This window comes from Aquila chrysaetos, chromosome 23 (genome assembly GCF_900496995.4).
Source record: "Aquila chrysaetos chrysaetos chromosome 23, bAquChr1.4, whole genome shotgun sequence".
Classification (NCBI taxonomy): Eukaryota; Metazoa; Chordata; class Aves; order Accipitriformes; family Accipitridae; genus Aquila; species Aquila chrysaetos.
Window position 1 is genome coordinate 18,855,926 of NC_044026.1, and position 16,427 is coordinate 18,872,352.

At 38.9% G+C, this 16,427-nt stretch overlaps 1 protein-coding gene across 10 annotated transcripts in view; it reads left to right on the plus strand.

The window, feature by feature from the left end:
• OFD1 (OFD1 centriole and centriolar satellite protein) overlaps positions 1-16,427 on the plus strand; it is a 38,333-nt gene that overhangs the window by 11,626 nt on the left and 10,280 nt on the right. For all 10 annotated transcript variants that reach the window (XM_029999313.2, XM_029999314.2, XM_041119443.1 and 7 more), the window contains 8 exons: positions 1,910-1,983; positions 2,671-2,762; positions 2,912-3,101; positions 3,764-3,894; positions 4,275-4,386; positions 5,828-6,439; positions 11,026-11,158; positions 15,641-15,741. In XM_029999313.2, coding sequence (XP_029855173.1) covers positions 1,910-1,983; positions 2,671-2,762; positions 2,912-3,101; positions 3,764-3,894; positions 4,275-4,386; positions 5,828-6,439; positions 11,026-11,158; positions 15,641-15,741 — 1,445 coding nt within the window. The remainder of the gene's footprint in view (positions 1-1,909; positions 1,984-2,670; positions 2,763-2,911; positions 3,102-3,763; positions 3,895-4,274; positions 4,387-5,827; positions 6,440-11,025; positions 11,159-15,640; positions 15,742-16,427) is intronic.

Consider the following 16,427-nt stretch of genomic DNA (forward strand, 5'->3'; position numbering starts at 1 on the left):
CATGGTTTCAAGGAATTTGCTTAGAAATGCTCTTTGAAAGCGTAAGACATCATCTGTGACTGCTTTTGACGTGCTGCAGTGGGTATATCCTAACTTTGCTATTGTACTTTCTTGGAGTGCCTTGGTCAATTGAAGGGTTACGTGATGCTTCAATGCAGGCACATGCTCTTGGCATGTTATTATTCTTGTGTATTTGATGCCATGAACCAGTCTTCCAGTTAGGCAGTAAACCAAATGACTGATGTATCAGTACTTGTTATTGCAAACCAGTGTACAATAAGTATTACCTGTGTTAGTGTGTCTTTATTTAAATTACAGAGGAAAGGTGTAAAGAGTAGGTCTTGATAAGAATGATGCCTCAGCTGAATCTGAGTAGATTTGAGGGTTTTGTCAGGGAACAGTGAAATGCAACTAATGACCCAACTTGGTATCTTACTTTATCTAGTCCATAACAGCTAGTTACAAATAAGGCCTGTAGAGTGCTTTTGGTTCATGAGGAGAAGCAAATTATTTTAAGGATGAACTGCTGCTTAGCTTATTTTACCAACATACAAAATATTTTAGACATTCTGCAAATGCTCGGAAAGATAAAATCCGTGTTGTTTTGTCCCAAATGCTTGATGAAAAGTAGCAAAGAGCTATTATTTATTATATAGATATAATGATGCTGGTTAGGAAAGGAATCTTTTTTTATTTCTACAGTAAATGTTAAATGCCATAAGTGGGAGAAGGATCTGAGTGGTCTGGACCATTTGCAAAAATGCAGGAGGATGGATGTGGCAATATCTGAAAACATTTATAATCTATGTCCTAGTCATGCAAAATGTTGAGCTTTCTTAGCTCCTGTAAATTCCAGTAAAATTGAATGGTAAAGTTGGATGGCTGCTGGGCTGTGAATAGTGGTGTACCTGGGCAGTGCTCAGTGTCTAGCTGGTGGCCGATGATGAGCAGAGAACCCTTGGGGTCACTACTGGGACCCATACTGTCCAACACCTTCATCCATGATCTGGATGTTGACACAGGGCATCCTCAACAGCTTTGAACATGAGGCTTAATTAAGGGGAATGGCTTCCACAACAAATGGGAGAGGTTCAGTTCAGACAGGCTTTGATAAGCTTGGGGATTGTGCCAACACAAATCTTAGGAATTTTAACAAGGAGAACTGCAAAGCTCTGTGCTCGGGGCAGAATATCCCTATGAAGCAGTATAATGCGGAAAAGGAGTTGCCTGAGGAGCTGCGTTTCTGAAGAGGACATGGGAGTACAGTGAGTGCCAGGCTGACTGTGAGCCAGCAGCACGCTCTGGCGAATAAGGCAAACAGCATGATGGGTGACGGTAGGTAGCAGCATGGCCAACAGACTGAGGGAAGTTGTTATCCTCTTCAGGTATTGGTAAAGGCTGTGCTAGGAATACCATGCCCAGGTTTGGGCTCCCCAATTCAAGAAAGTCACGAAGAAACTGGAGAGGGACTAGTAAAGGTCTGTCAGGATAGTTATGGGACTATCAGACGTGACCTCTCAGTTCATATGGTAGGGGCCATAAATTGTGGCTTGGGAGATTCAGCTTGGACATGGGGGAAAAAAATTTTTACTGGGCAGGTAGTGCAGCATTGCCACAGGTCATCCAGGGAGCTAGTGGAATATACATCCTTTGAGGTTTTCAAGACTTAGCTAAGAGCCACAGCTGACCTTCTCTGGAGTTAGTGGTAGTCTTGCTTTTTGAGCAGGTGGTTGAATGAGGTGATTGGCAAGGCCCCTTCCAACTGTTTCAGTGGCTCTGCAATAACTAATTTTGTTAATAAATAATTGTGTGATCATAGTTTAGTCTGGGAAAGACTGGAATTTGCACAAATGCATGCACATGTGCGCGCACACATACTCTGGGAATACATAATTCTTTTTACTTCTAGATATCAGCTTGAATTAAAAGAAGAACACATAGCCAGATCCAATAAAGTTACTGAAGATGAGAAAAAAAATAAAGGTAACCATCTCTTTGAGATTAATAAAGTAGCTGTTTATCTCTAGAGCTTTTACTAACAGGTATCAAAACACTGTAGTTACTAAACAGTTATGGTGTTCAGTAACAGTGGTATAAGTGACAGAAAAACCATCAGAATAGATTTTTGAAAACATGTAGCAGGATCCAGGGACAGGTCAGCAACTCCTTGCTTTTCAGAATGCAGTGGGAACCATGAGCTGCTGCTTTGCACAGAGGCTGCAAAGCATTTTGCTTTTTCAGTTTCCCATCTCCTTCTGAAGTCTTAATAGCTCATTCATTCTCTGATTGAACTCTGGTACACTCTGGTATCATACTCTTGAATGGTTGCCAGTTTTTACGTTTATTGTGCACAAGATGTTTAATTGGACCTTGAGGAAAAGAGCTGGGACAGATAACGTTGAGACTTTTAAGTTAGGGACATGTGAAAGAAATGATATATCATGTGCATATGAATTTGATTTACTTAATTCTGAAGGAGTGTATGTATGCATATGTATATATGCACACAGTGTGACTTACATAATTTTGAAGGAGTGTGTATGACAGTCATTTTTATGTCTTGAATTAAATTGAATGTTGGGCTTAGCAGCTTAAACTTTTTTTTGCTGATACAATTTTTTACTCTACTACGCTACTAATTTAATTCAGCATTTGTAATCCTCCCTGCAGAGAAAGCTATGCTTTTGCATGAAGAAACCATTGCTGTTAATTCAAAAAAGGAGGAACTCAAGCAAGCTATATCACGCACGAGAGAGCTTGAGGTAATTGTAAACATGAATTTAAAGAAGCTGTATTCTAATTAGTATTCTAATTAGTGCTTTTGAGGTACATTTAAAAAAAAGAAAATGTGAAATAAAAAAGATTAGTAGTACAACAGTTCATAAGCTTCTGAACTATTCTTTTTCTGCAGCTGGATTTGGAGTCAGCAAAGGCCCAGGTTGTCTTGGTAAATAAACAGAATCAGTTGTTGACAGAAAAACTGAAAGAGGTATCAGACTATCCTTTGCTAAAGGAGGAGAAATTGGAGCTCCAAGTGCAGAATAAACTACTTAGGCAACAGTTGGATGAGAGTCGCAGTGAGAACCAGCATCTTCGAGACAGTCAGTGTCAATGATTTAATAATTTTCTTGTTCATGTTTCCCTACAAGTATTTGTTGAGAAGTAAATTTTCATTAAAATACATTCTTTGTATTATGTTTACTAGTAGTTTTTATTAAACCCCAATTAATGTTTATGTAAAATGCAACAGTCTTTGACATTATAAGTTTATTTTCTGTAATATGTCTGTATTGTAGAAATCCTGAATTGTGGTAGCTATAATAATATGAAGAATATCCCTTTCACCCTTTGAAAAAAGCAGAGCAATGTTTCTAACCATAGCATTAGTATGGTTAATAATGGTAAAAGAATATTGCACTATTATTTTTAAGTGCTTGCCTGACTATAGTCGTAAAATGCCAAGTATTTTTAATGTGCATTTGAGATTACAGGAGAGTAGAGATGTACACCCAGTTAGGTAGGTAAGGATATGTATTTTTCTTCCAGAGTAGGACAGTCTGCGTCTAGTTCTTAGATGACTACACCAACAAAAATTTCGGTCCTTTGTAAAAGGAGGAAAAAAAATCCTTAAGTACTTTATTCAAACAAAGCCTTGTTACATTTTTCAAACCAAATCAGCTTTACATTTTGAAGGGGTATCGTGTAGACAAGTGCACACTCGTTATTCTACGGCTGAGTGTCTAGTATTTCTCTTTCTGGGTAGAGCTATCGCAGCCCTCGGCGGAGCACCTGGCCTGCCAAGTGGAGCTGAGGAGAGTGGAACATTCTAGGAAGCTGGCACTGGATGAATTTGAAAGTCATAGGCAGATTTTGGAAAAGCAGCTACAAAGTGAGGTAAATTATTGTTTCTAAATAATTTGAATCCTTTCTTTTTCCTGTCATCCTGTTCACATTTATCTATGTACCTGTGCAGGCCGTTTAGCATGTAGTTAGGGGGATTGTTTGTACTCCACTTATTTTTATGTAAACAACTCTAAAGAAAACAAATCAAAACAACACCAAAAAGCAACCAAAAAAAAAAAAAATCACTAACCCAACATAAACAAAGTAAATCTTTCCAAGTCATTAAGTTGTCAGCACTGACTTTCAGTAGGATACTATGTATATGGTTTGACTGGACCTGAAAACCATTTAGAAACAAGTATTCAGCCAGTTGAGATTACTCTTTGTGTTTGAATTATGCTGTTTTTTGTTTTCCTCTCGATCTCCTATAGGTTGAGCGTTGTGCCCAGTTAAAGACCCAACTGTTGGAGTCGGAAGCTACTGTCAGGAAGTTAAATGTGCAGGTTGAGGAACTGAAACTGCAGGTGAAACAAACACAGGCAGGTTTGTATCTTACACCAGAGCAGTCCTTTATGAAGTTCACTTACCTAACTAGTATAAGAATTTCCAGAAGCTTAAAAAAGCTGCAGTTGCATAGAACTAATATACCACCAGTGAGTAGACTTCAAGTTTAAAATCAAAATCTATTTAAAAGCCCAATGTAAAAAGCAGACTCATTACAACTTCCCATCCTTTCAGAAATCATACACATAAGAGGAAGGGAAAACATTTCTCCCTGAATACTTGCATGTTTTTATTGTCTGTTTTTCCTCAGTATGAAGACATTAGTGTTTGGTGATAACATAATCACTGTTTTCCAGGAGGCGAGTTGTGTTTTAATGCCTTTTGATTCTTGAATGTTCATAATAAGAGTAATCAATTTGAAATTGTATTGTGTACTTCACAAATTTAAATCTAACTTTTAAACAGTTGTTCTCAAGGCTAACAGCTTATGCACCTCATATAGGCATTAGAAAGAGAGAGACACTTGTGTAAAGCAATTCAGCCTGCTGAAGAAATGTATTTCTAAAGATGCCTATCGGTCTTGCTAATATCAAGTATGATAAATAAAAGTTTGGGGATGTATATTTAATCTAAAAATATGGAATTGAATTCTGCAATGGTTGTACATTGTATACAGCATGTTTTGCACCACAGTTCAGTATATGCAGTATTTTATTCACGATCCCAATGTGTACATTTTCATATATGGTACAAGTATCGGTACCATTTGGAATTGGAAATTTGTTAGTATCAAAATAGCAAATATATATTTTAATTAAATGACTGAAAGTACTGCAGGGACTTTTAGTTTGCATCAGAGTTAAGGATGTCATTGAAGAAACATTTATGTAGAATAAAAACACGGTGGTGGTTTTGCTGAGAAAGATACAGCCCTATAGATTGGTCTTGGGCTTGCTGAAGCACATACAAGTGCAAGCCAGGAAGCAGACAGCCCTGAAACATTCAATTTAACTGACAATTTTGGAGAAGTACTTTGTTTTTTTAAAAACAACAATTTGTCTCCAAATTTCTTTTTTTATCTAAATAGAAGGAAGCTGTTAAGACTTGTGGCCTGCCCTGTGTCCCTCACCTTTTAACAGTGTGATTGGATATAATGTGTCCAAAGTGGTGATGTTTTAATTTTTATTCATTTCTTTAAATGTAATTTAAGCAGTAACATTGTAGAGGGCATACTTCAGGTAGTTGTACACGGAAGGATTATATAATAAAAAAATAATATCAGCGACAATTTGCAGCTATGCAACTACATTAAAAATACATTTAAGTCAAACCATTAAATTCTCACAATTTGAGCCAATTCCATGTTAAAATAATTTTGATCAAACTGAAATTTACATGCTGTGTTTTACTGTTTCTGTTTCATTATGGGTCTCCCTCTCTCACTCTTTACTGTCACTCACTTTCTCTTGCTATCTTTTAGCTCTAGAAAATGAAGTGTATCGGAATCCAAAGCCTTCATTTGTCGATCGCTCTGTCCTTGACTTCACTGGTGACAGAATTGTACCCCATGATATTTATGTGGATAGCACATTCCTAAAGAATCAGGTTATGACTGATGTGATGAAGGTAAATGCTGTGCCGAGATTTGGCTATCAGCAGCAGTTACAGCCACGCAGTGCTTCTCCAGATTCTGACCTAGAGTGTATGGCACAAACCCGGGCTAGAATAAAAGAACTAGAAAAAGAGGCAGAGTATTTGGAAGAAGCCTACAGGAACTACCAACACAGAGTCATGCAGGATGCAGCTGCAAGCAGAACGCCAAGAAAGATGCAGTCTCCTTTACTCCTACAGTGTGCTGTTAGCAGACCCCCCTTGACGACCCAGCATGAACTTCTAGAGGATAATCCCAGCTCCCAGCACTCCCCCCTGAGCAGTCCAAGAGGTGAAAAACACATCAAAAAATCTGGGCAGGTTGAGGTCTTTAAAAATCCGTTAACGCCACCGTGCAGAGGAGCATCTTCTTCAAGACGCCTTTCTTCTACTCCCATTTCGAAATTGGAAAGAGATCTTGGTAACAAGAAAACTTCAGATGGTAAGTCACAATTTTTAATCTGGTGTTGTATTCAGTTTTTACTTACTGTTCCTCTTGTGCTATGGGAAAAGAAAGATTTAGTAGTGATAGTCTTTCACTTATTAGTTATTTGCTAAGAGGCAGAAGTCAGAGACAAAATATGCTAGCTGCTTGGAGTATTGCTTCTTCATGGAAACAAGTACTGGAGAAGTATGTTGAGGGAGGCTAAACATACTGCACTTAGTTCAGGTAGCTTTATAGAGAAGACTACGCTATATAATTCAATACAGGTGTAACCTTATGATGTGCAGTTTCATTCAAAAGTTGCTATGAAGTATAACTATGTTGTAACATTAACTGTAATTTCCCAGGTTTAATAACCCTCCCTTTGTATTCCTATCCTTTCATTTAGCTATTGTAGTTAACGTGTGCAGCAGAAGGCTGCTTTGTCTGGCTTCTCTTAAATTGAGTTTTCCAGTCTGAAAGGTCCAGATTTGCTTTTGTTTGTTCTTTTTTGCTGTGACATCTTTATCAGATATTCCTGAGCAATTGTGAGAGGGAGGGGATTAGTGTCTGGTCATGATTGGAAAATTGTAATTTGCTATTAATTTCACAGTGTCTTATAATTACTTAGTTGTTTTTTTTAAAGGGGCAGTACTCAGAAAAGCAAGCAAAATAGAAAAGAATTGAAAATTAAAAAAACATTATACTGTTTCAAATCTGCAGTAGGTCTGCTTCTTGAGTCATGCAATTCTTGTCACCCTAGCTCAAAGTGGTTTTAACAGGATGAAAAAAAGAGATAGTACCAAAAAAAAAAGATAGTCATCAACTTGTGCTTGAAGGAAGGTTAAATACAAGAAGGGCAGCTTAGTTTGGAAAAGAGTTGGCTGAGGTGGGCTGTGGGAAATCTGGAAAGCAATGAGTGATGTGGAAAAGGTGAAAAGGGATCAATAAATCACTGCTTCACAGACCCCAGAATCCTGTGAAATTGCAAGGAAAGAGGTGGAAGTACTTTTTCATACCATGAGTAAGTTGTGGAATTTATTGCTTCTGTGGCAACAAATATAGATGCAGGAATAAAACTGCCCTGTCAGGAGAACCCAAAAAAGTATTGATTGAGGAAAGGCTGGGGTGGGTGTTGCCAGAAGTAAGATTTAAGTATGCTCCTTTTTTAACTTGAGTTTTGTATAGTTATGGGCACTGCTAGAAACAGGTTACAAACAGTCTGATCTATTGAGGCTGTCGCTGTGCTTCTGCATGTAGAATGTCATGCTCTGTTACTGAAAACATATTTGAGAACTTGAACTTCCAAAGCAGTCTTTTATGTTTTAAGTTTTCTCTGTCAGCTTCTGTATAAAGTACCTACAGGCTATTTAATACTGCACACACACACGAAATCTTCCATAAAAGTAGGGTTTTGTTGTAAAATCAGGAAATGTAAAAATTAAAGCTGTGTGCATAATCTTAACAATCCTTCCTGTCTTTGTACCTGTCATAAGCTAGTTACATGATGGCTGATTTCTTTTTTCCATTGGATCTGTTCTTTGCTTAATGCACAAGACTGACTTGTTCTGGAGAGGGATAAGAGCGGAATAACACAGGGCATTACCTGACTTAGGTGTTACAGAAAATGAGCGCTATGTAAGCGTAGGAAGCTGGGTTACAGCTAGTTGGTTAGGTTCTCAAGGTAAACTGATGCAGTACTTGCCCCAGTAAGCATGGTAGCTTCAGTGCTAATGTGCTGTGGAGTGATTTATCTGCTTCCAGTTAGATTGCTTCCCCACTGATATGTCACCTCCATTTCAAGAGTCTTCTGAGGAGGAGTGCTGTTATTGGTATATATGTTATCCTTTGTGCTAGAGATGGCTGAAGCACCAGATTTGTTTTTGCTAGAAAACCGTAAGTCATTCTGGAAGCTTCCATGGAGCTTTTCAGTGCTGTTGAAGATGCCAGTCTGAACAGCTCAGAATAAATTTTAAGAGCTAAAAGCTATCATGTGCGTGAGTCTGAGATTTGTTTTTCCTTTAAGTGAGGTATACCTCAGTGACAGCTCCAGCTTAGTCATCAGCACATGTCTTCCTTCGAAGGATGAAAGGAAGAAGTGTGTCCTCCTGTAAAATACTTGTAGTTGGCAGATCTAGCAGCTGCTTTACTGTATAATCTGCCAATGGAAGGGTATGTGGTTTTCTCTCTTCCTTTAAATTAGCTCATGCATTTGACTGTTTTCCTTCCCAAGCCCATGCATATTGGACATCTTTCAGGCTTTGACTTTCTACTGGGAAGGAGTAAGCCCATTTCTTTAAGAGCAACTAAAAGTAGGAGAGGAGCCTTTGCTGTTTTCCCCTGCTTGCTGTCTCCAATCTCGGGTATCGTGGTTTCAGCCCAGCCGGTAACAAAGCACCACGCAGCCGCTCGGTCACTCCCCCCCACCCCGGCCACGGTGGGATGAGGAGAAAATATAAAGGCAGGCTCATGGGTTGAGACAAGGACAGGGAGGGATCACTCCCCACTTACGGTCACGGGCAAAAGACAGGCTCAACTTGGGGAAGAAACAACATCAATTTAACTTACTACCAATCAAATCAAAACAAGAATTCTGAGAAGTAAACCCAAACCTTAGAACACCTTCCCCCCAGCCCTCCCTGCTTCCCGCCTCAACTCCGCTCCTGGTTCTGGGAATGGGGGTTGGGGTCAGCTCGCCACCCCTTGTCTCTGCCGCTCCTTCCTCCTCAGGGGGAGGAGGACTCCTCACACTCTTCCTCCACGAACTTCTCCAAGGTGAGTCCTTTCTGTGGGCTGCAGTCCTTCAGTCCCAGCCTGCTCCCGCACGGGCTTTACCACAGAGCCCCGGCCATCTTGGGCGGCCTCCGCTCCCCTCCATGGCTGGGGGGGACAGCCTGCCGCCTCACCGCGGGCTGCGGGGGCATCCCCTCCTGCCTTCCTCCCTGCCCTCGGTACCCACAGAGGGGTTCCTCTCCCATCCCAATCCCCCACTCCCTGCAGGTTTCCCCTCTTAAATCTGCTCTCCCACAGGTGTTTCCACTGTCCCTGACGGGCTCGGCCTGGGCCAGCGGCGGGTCCGGCTCGGAGCCGGGGGAGCTCCCAGCAGCTTCTCACAGGAGCCGGCCCTGTGGACCCTACCCCGTTACCAAAAAACCCTGCCACAAACCCATAGCATCAGGCCAGTCATATGGATCAAGAAACAGTCACAGACAGCATACTGTGAGCCAAAGACCTCAGCTATTTGTCTTTTAGTAGAAAATCAGTAAGTTCAGTCCTAGATGATTTCTAAATAGTAGTAGGCTGTAGTAAATTATCGTATGAGCTGGCTGGTGTGCCACCTGTGTCCTGACATGCAGTATGTGTTATGCTGAGGAGGTGCATGCAGTAAGTACTACGTGCTGTTCTTGTCCATTTGCTCTGCACGTGAAAATTTGACAAGTTACTTTATGAAAAGATTGGATGTGGGTGGGCTGAGGGTTCCCTTCATGAACAGGTACTGCTGATACACGAGTACGGTGTAACTGCTGGGTCCTGTTCTGTTAGCGCTCACCTTCCTTAGAGGATGTTCACATCTGTTGGATGGGCATAAGGGCTGTCTGGAGATAAAAATCCATGGGCAACCCCTAGTCTGAAGCATCCTTACTTCTGCAGTGTGATGTGTGCCATGAACAGAGTGCACTTCTATGTGACCACCTGAAAGAACTTCAGGCATAGGAGTGTTAATAATGGCTTTTTGTCTTATCTCTTGAGCCAGATTAGCACTGACTACAGTAAAAGTTATTTGGTCAATAAAGAGAAGAAAAACAGCAGTGCCTGCTTACTGAGTGAATACCATATCTTGTGGAAAAAATAATAATTCATAGTCTAATAATGAAAGACCTGTGCCACTGCACAGGAAAGGAAAATTAAGATTGCAAAGCAAAATTTAACCAAAGCGCTGGGCTTTGCAAGTTTGATTAAAAGCCTTTTTAATGCAGGGGTTTTGTTTTTTACCTTGGTTTCTTAGGAAACTCAAGACTTCTCTAGTCATACTGTCTGTTTTCTTCCCTGATAACTTTACAGCTGTTGGTAAGAGGATAAAATCTTCAAAGATTTTCTTCTTTGCTTCATCACGCATTTTCACAAATCCGTAGAAATTGAAACCTCCAGGTTAAATTTCCTAATGAAGAATGGCCTTTGGGAGACCTCAAGCATTATCTTTTGCTGGCTAGTAAGCACATCCCTAGTTTGAAATCCAGGTCCATAAATGTTTCCTCTAATGCCCAACACGGGAGAAATTATTTGGTGTTTGGGAGAGGTGCTGCAGTTTGTGGGGAACATGGACATATTACAGGGTGATCGTAATCATAGGCTTTGTGAGGAGTAAGTTTATGATGGTGAAGGCTTGTAGAGGAGAATTCCCATACACGAGAGGTAAAAAAAAAAGAAAAGAAAGAAATAACCAGTACAAGAAAGTTCATGTTAAGATCTAGATGTTAGTTGGGCTATAGTGGTGATGCCGCCTGCACAGTCCAATTATGCATGTGTTGTAAAAACCAGCCTTGTCCGAGAAATCGTAGGACAAATTACTGACTAATACAAATTGTGGGATTTTTATTCTGCAGACATCAGCGGCTCATACCTTGCCTCTTCACAGCAGAGTGTTGACCAGGTGCTTTCTCCTATTTCAAAGCCACATCTACTTTCATCTTCTGAGTCTGTTTCTTCCTCACCATCCAGTCGTGGCCAGAAAATCAGGTAACATTGTTTACAAAGCAATATTTTTAACTTGCTTTTTAAAGAAACATCTAACTGTTCATGGCAGTAGCTGCTTTTACAATTCAAGTAAGCCATTCATTTTGTAAGTGAGAACTTTTCTGAAGAGGGATAAGGATTTCCATTCTTGAATATCATGCCTAAAGAGGAACATAGCTATAAAAAACCCAAACACCCCCCTTCTCCCAAATCCAAAAACCTTTGGCAAATATGATTTGACATTTTCACCTCAGTTAAATTTGTGCTTCCTTACAGTGCAAAGTTATGTGCAGTGAAATACTTAAACTTCAAGTGCATTGGAAACTTCAGATGAATGCAACATTTAAAAAAAAAAGTCTTGTCCTATGACAAAATAAAACTTGATTTACAACGTGTTCTGTAAAGTCATTTCACTGTTGTAATTGAGCAAAGATGAAAGGTTATTCCAAAGATTCCCTCTGTTGGGGAGAAACGGTAACGGCAGCACTAGCTCCAGAGCCTAAAAAATCCACTGCCGTGGAAAAAGTGCTAGGCAACGGACTAAAAAGCCTGGAGAGTGAGAATGTGAGGCATCCTAAGCGCATGTCGCTTTAATGCAGATGTAGCAAACCGATAAATACCCATCACTGAAACTTAGCTCAAATTCTGCTGTTTAAGGATATTAATTAATGTTTAGAACTGTGCTTCTCAGCACTTTCAGTTTGTGCTACTTAACCAATATAAGTATGGCTTTGTTACCATGTGTGGCTTCAAAGATAGAAGGTGGTTCCTTTGGTGTGAACTGTCACCAGTAAGGCACACCTGACAAATACAAGTCATACAAAGTTTAGATGTTCCTGGGCTCAGGTCAGGCTGATTTACTTTGTTGGTTTTCAGACTGCTGTAGATATCTCCGTAGATATAGCTCTAGATTTAACAATAAACTTTTGCTTTTGCCCTTCTTTGGTTTTCTATTTTTCATGTGTCAGAGTTCTGACAAACTTTTGAGAGCAAGGTGTCGTGTGATCCTTGTATTTCAAGAGAGCTGCAAGTTCTGCAGCTCTTGAAATCTATTGTATCAGTGTAGACCTTATTTTTCATTGTATTTCCTTACACAGTAGACCACTTTCAGACAGCTGAATGATTCATTATTAATAAATAAATATTCTGTTAATCACTGATTTCAGAAAACATGTTTTCTAAAAGTTTCCTAAAAATGTAAAATCTGCTGTTTAACTCAGATTTACTTTTAGGAACCACTGACTTGCATGCCTATGTATAATATCTATGAAAAAAATCTTATTTTTTAAACATGTGAGGAATGCTGACATTGTAGACTGATTTGAGAACAAACCATTTCAGAAGACAAAGTTGGGTCTTTAGAGGAGTAAACTTCTTTTTTCAATGACTTGAAATTATTTTTCAAGAAAAAGGTAAAACTACAAGCTCATCACAAATTCCTGTCCAAAGTAGTGATAATCTCTCATCTTTCCCATATTAGAACAGGCCATTTGAATATGCTTGATGTTCAAAAGCTATTGAGGTTGTATTTAATGCACACAAAAACCCCTAGTAAAAAAAAGGCCACTAATTCCTTGACCAAAGCTATGTCTCTTTTATTGTGTCTATTTTTCACATCTGTCATCTGACTGATGAGCTTTTGCTAATTGAAGCTCAGTAGTTTCTGGTCCCTGTTTAAGTATTTAAATCAAGGCAGTTGTACATTCTCGCTTCATTCATTAACAAGCTGTAACGCTAACTTTTTTTTCCTTCTCTGAAGAGCTTGTTCATGTGCCTATAACTGTTTTCAGAATAGGAATCTCCAGTCTCCTTTACATGTGGGAATGGGTTGGGTAGCAGAACTTTTCTCTTCTCCCTTGTTTTTTTTTTTAAGATCTCTTTTAAGTAAATGAATAAGTTAGCAAAATTAAGCTGCATAAAAATGACTTCTCTTTCCTCTCTGTATTTCCTATTTCCATGTATGAAATTCTTCTGTTCTTAATGGTCACTGGTGGTTCTACTCTCCAAAACTGAGAATCCTGAATAGGTATCTTCAGAAAAAGCTTGAGTATTTAATTTTTAATGTTTCTTTCCTAAAAAGAGACACTTGAGTTGGCCTTAAACTGTTAGCCATCGTTCCAGATTTGATGGCTGAAGAAAGACAGCTTGTCCTGGGGCAGGTCTAGCAGGCATTCATAGGCTTTTTTTATTTTGTTGTTATCAAGTCCTCAATATACATTTAATGTAGAGAGGGTCTTTTTTGTGGTTAGAATTTGGAGAGAGCCTTTATGTTCTTGGCCTTGAAAAGAAGCTGTTGGGATTCCTAGGGACCATGAGGTTTGTTCCTTTAAGTGGCTGTCTCTTCTTTCCCTGCTCATTCACATTTCCTACACTATTTCTCAGATTTCTTGTAATCCTGTGACAGACCTTACAAAGTGAAGGTTGAATGTTAACCTGCATGTTAAGGTGATATGGAAAAATGCTCTAATACTGCGAGGGACTGTACTTCTTTGAAGGATGTTGTAGAGTCCATGCTGCCTGAAGAGTGAACAGTATAAGCAAGTTGTGTTGCAGAGAACAGGCCAGGGTCCGGGCAGGCAGCTCTGGCTTGTAATTGCTTTCTTGGGTTCCTTGTGACAAAGCAAGGGTATGAGGTCCCAATAATTTTCTTGAACTTGCTGCTTTCCCAAGACTTTCTTAAAGGGAAAACATTCTTTTGATGAGTATTTTTTTTTAATTTCTTGTGCCTTGGACTGTTTTCTGTTACATAAAATATTTCAGAAATGCATGTGTGGGCTTTTCCAGTTATTTACTCTCATTATTAGGCAAATGCCAGATCATTGATGTGTATTGTGGGATTAGTTTATGACCTGTAGATTTTAAGTGGCAATGGGAACTTCTTTAAAAGGAAAAGAAAAGAAAATATGATGCTGTAACACCAGCAAGCCATTACAAGTTAGACCTCTGTCAGTGGGGAAGAACAATTGCTTCTGTGACTACAGGAGCTCTTTGTTTATTTATGTTTCAAGATATGAGTGGTATGAAGGAAGCCAATAAACATAGACAGGAAGACTAGAATTATGAGGCAGATTATTATCTAAACCATTCCTTTTTTTGTTTAGGGCTGAAGAAACCGATTGTGAGGGGTGTTACCAGTTTTGGGCTAAAAAAGTAATTTCGGACATTAACAAAATAGTTTAGATGGTGGTGGTTGTTTTTTGTTTAAGCTTTAATGGTAATTTTAAGCATAACTCATGCAATTTAATCATTTGGTGTTGATTGGCACACCAGTACTGTTTTATGGAGTATTGACATTAGGTACAGTCTGGGGTTTGGTTGCCAACTTTGTATGATGGAATGAATTTTGAAAACTCTTTGGAAATACATGTGTTTACTTGTCTTCATGAGGCAGACCTCTTCAGTTTGCTGAATCTGAGGCAGTGTATTGACTGTCTTTCTAGCAGTGTTGTAGGACACAGTATTGAAGAAAGTGGCATGCATGTCCTTGAACCTTGCATCCTTGACAACTGTTTAACACTTAACCATTTCTGTGAAGGAAGGACTAAAAACATGAAGTAGACTTCCAAAAACTTGAAGTTCCATTTGCTCTGTCATATTTAATTTACAGGGTATTTTTCCCCACTGACATTACTGAACTATCCGTTCTGACAATGCAGATTTATTCATTTGTTCCCCAGACTAACATTTTTTTTTTATTGGACATGTCTCATTGTGGGGGTATGTGTTGTTTGTTCTCCACTTTTGCCCCATAGAAGACCTGAATTCCTTAGAAATTGTAAGCACAAACACATTTATGCCATGGTGAAGAGCACGAGCTGGTGTGAAGTAAGCCCCTTTATGAAGTGCTGCTGCTGAATTTCATTAGTGACCTGCACTCCTTTTGCTGTTCTGGTTCTGGTCAGAGTTTAGTAGCTGGGTCATGTGGGAGATATTGTTCTTTCACATTATCTTTTCGATGAGATAAACAAGGGCAGTAAACTCATTTTTCATAGAACCCAGATTTTCACCCCTGCATGTATGTTTTGCGAGGCATCTAATACACCTCAAACACATCTGTTAAGATGACATCACAGTGGGGATTAGACTAACACAGAGCCTAAAAAGGCAAATTTCTTAATTTTGATTGACTAAGTGTCACAATTCTTTGTATTTCTCCTTTTTTTCTTTTTCTTACTCCTTTCTATGCCTTTTGAGAGTGTATCTTGTTTTAATGTAATGCCTTTATGTCATATATAGGCCTTGGGGAAAGGCTGCAGGGAGATGACTATCAGAGAGATGGAGCTGACTTTTGGTAAAAGTTAGAGAACTGTATTTAAATACCTTAACTTTTGAGTCAGAAAGTTACAGCATTTTGGTTGCATGGTTTTTACGTTTGGTTTAGTCTGTTGCTAAGCATGTGAGTAATCCTTGTATTTAAATCTCAGCTATTTGCTTAAAAGTTTAGCATTTCTATTTGTTAAATTGTGTTCTTCCTTCTTCTTTCAGACTTCATAATGAAAGAACAGATAAACAAGATTTCAGTGATATCCCCAAACCAGAGAAACTAATGTATGAGGACCTTGAAGAACGCATTTCTTCTCTTGAATGTAAGTTTTAGTGCATTTTAGACAGTTTGTTTAACACCTTATGGCTTAACAGTTGTAAGACAATTGTCTTCACAGTTTAAGACTGTAGCTGGAGAGAAAAAATTGTCTGATGTTGGAAATAAAAACAAACTGTCTCAGATGATGAGAGATTAATTTTCTTCATATTTGCATCATTAGAGGAGAAGGGTTTGTAGTAGAAAGTAGACACTGAAATCAAGTTGGCTCTGAAATTTGGGAACATACTTTTTGTTCAGAAATCTTGCATAACCTTGTTGTGATTAATGCATGTAGGTCTGACAGTTGTTTCAGAATGTTTTAAAATTGTGTAGGATTTTTTTTTTTAAAACAGCAAAGTGTACTAGTATATGAACTAACTTGAGGCTCTATTATATTTGCTGCATAAAGTAAAACTCCAAGGAGTGTTCATCATGGACCAATATCAGAGCAGTATTACTAAGATGTTAATTCTGAAGATAAGTTTCTATAGCCATTACATATACTCTTGTTGATTTTTCCTTCAATAACTGAGGCTTCAATAGTATGAATTAGAAGTTACTTTAGAAGTGTGTGTAAATGTGTGAAGAACACTTGCAATTATGTCATTAATCAGCATCTCTGAGTAGTTTTGGAACATATGGTTCAGTTACTGAAACACGAATTTTATCGTAATTGTTTTTTTTCTCTGA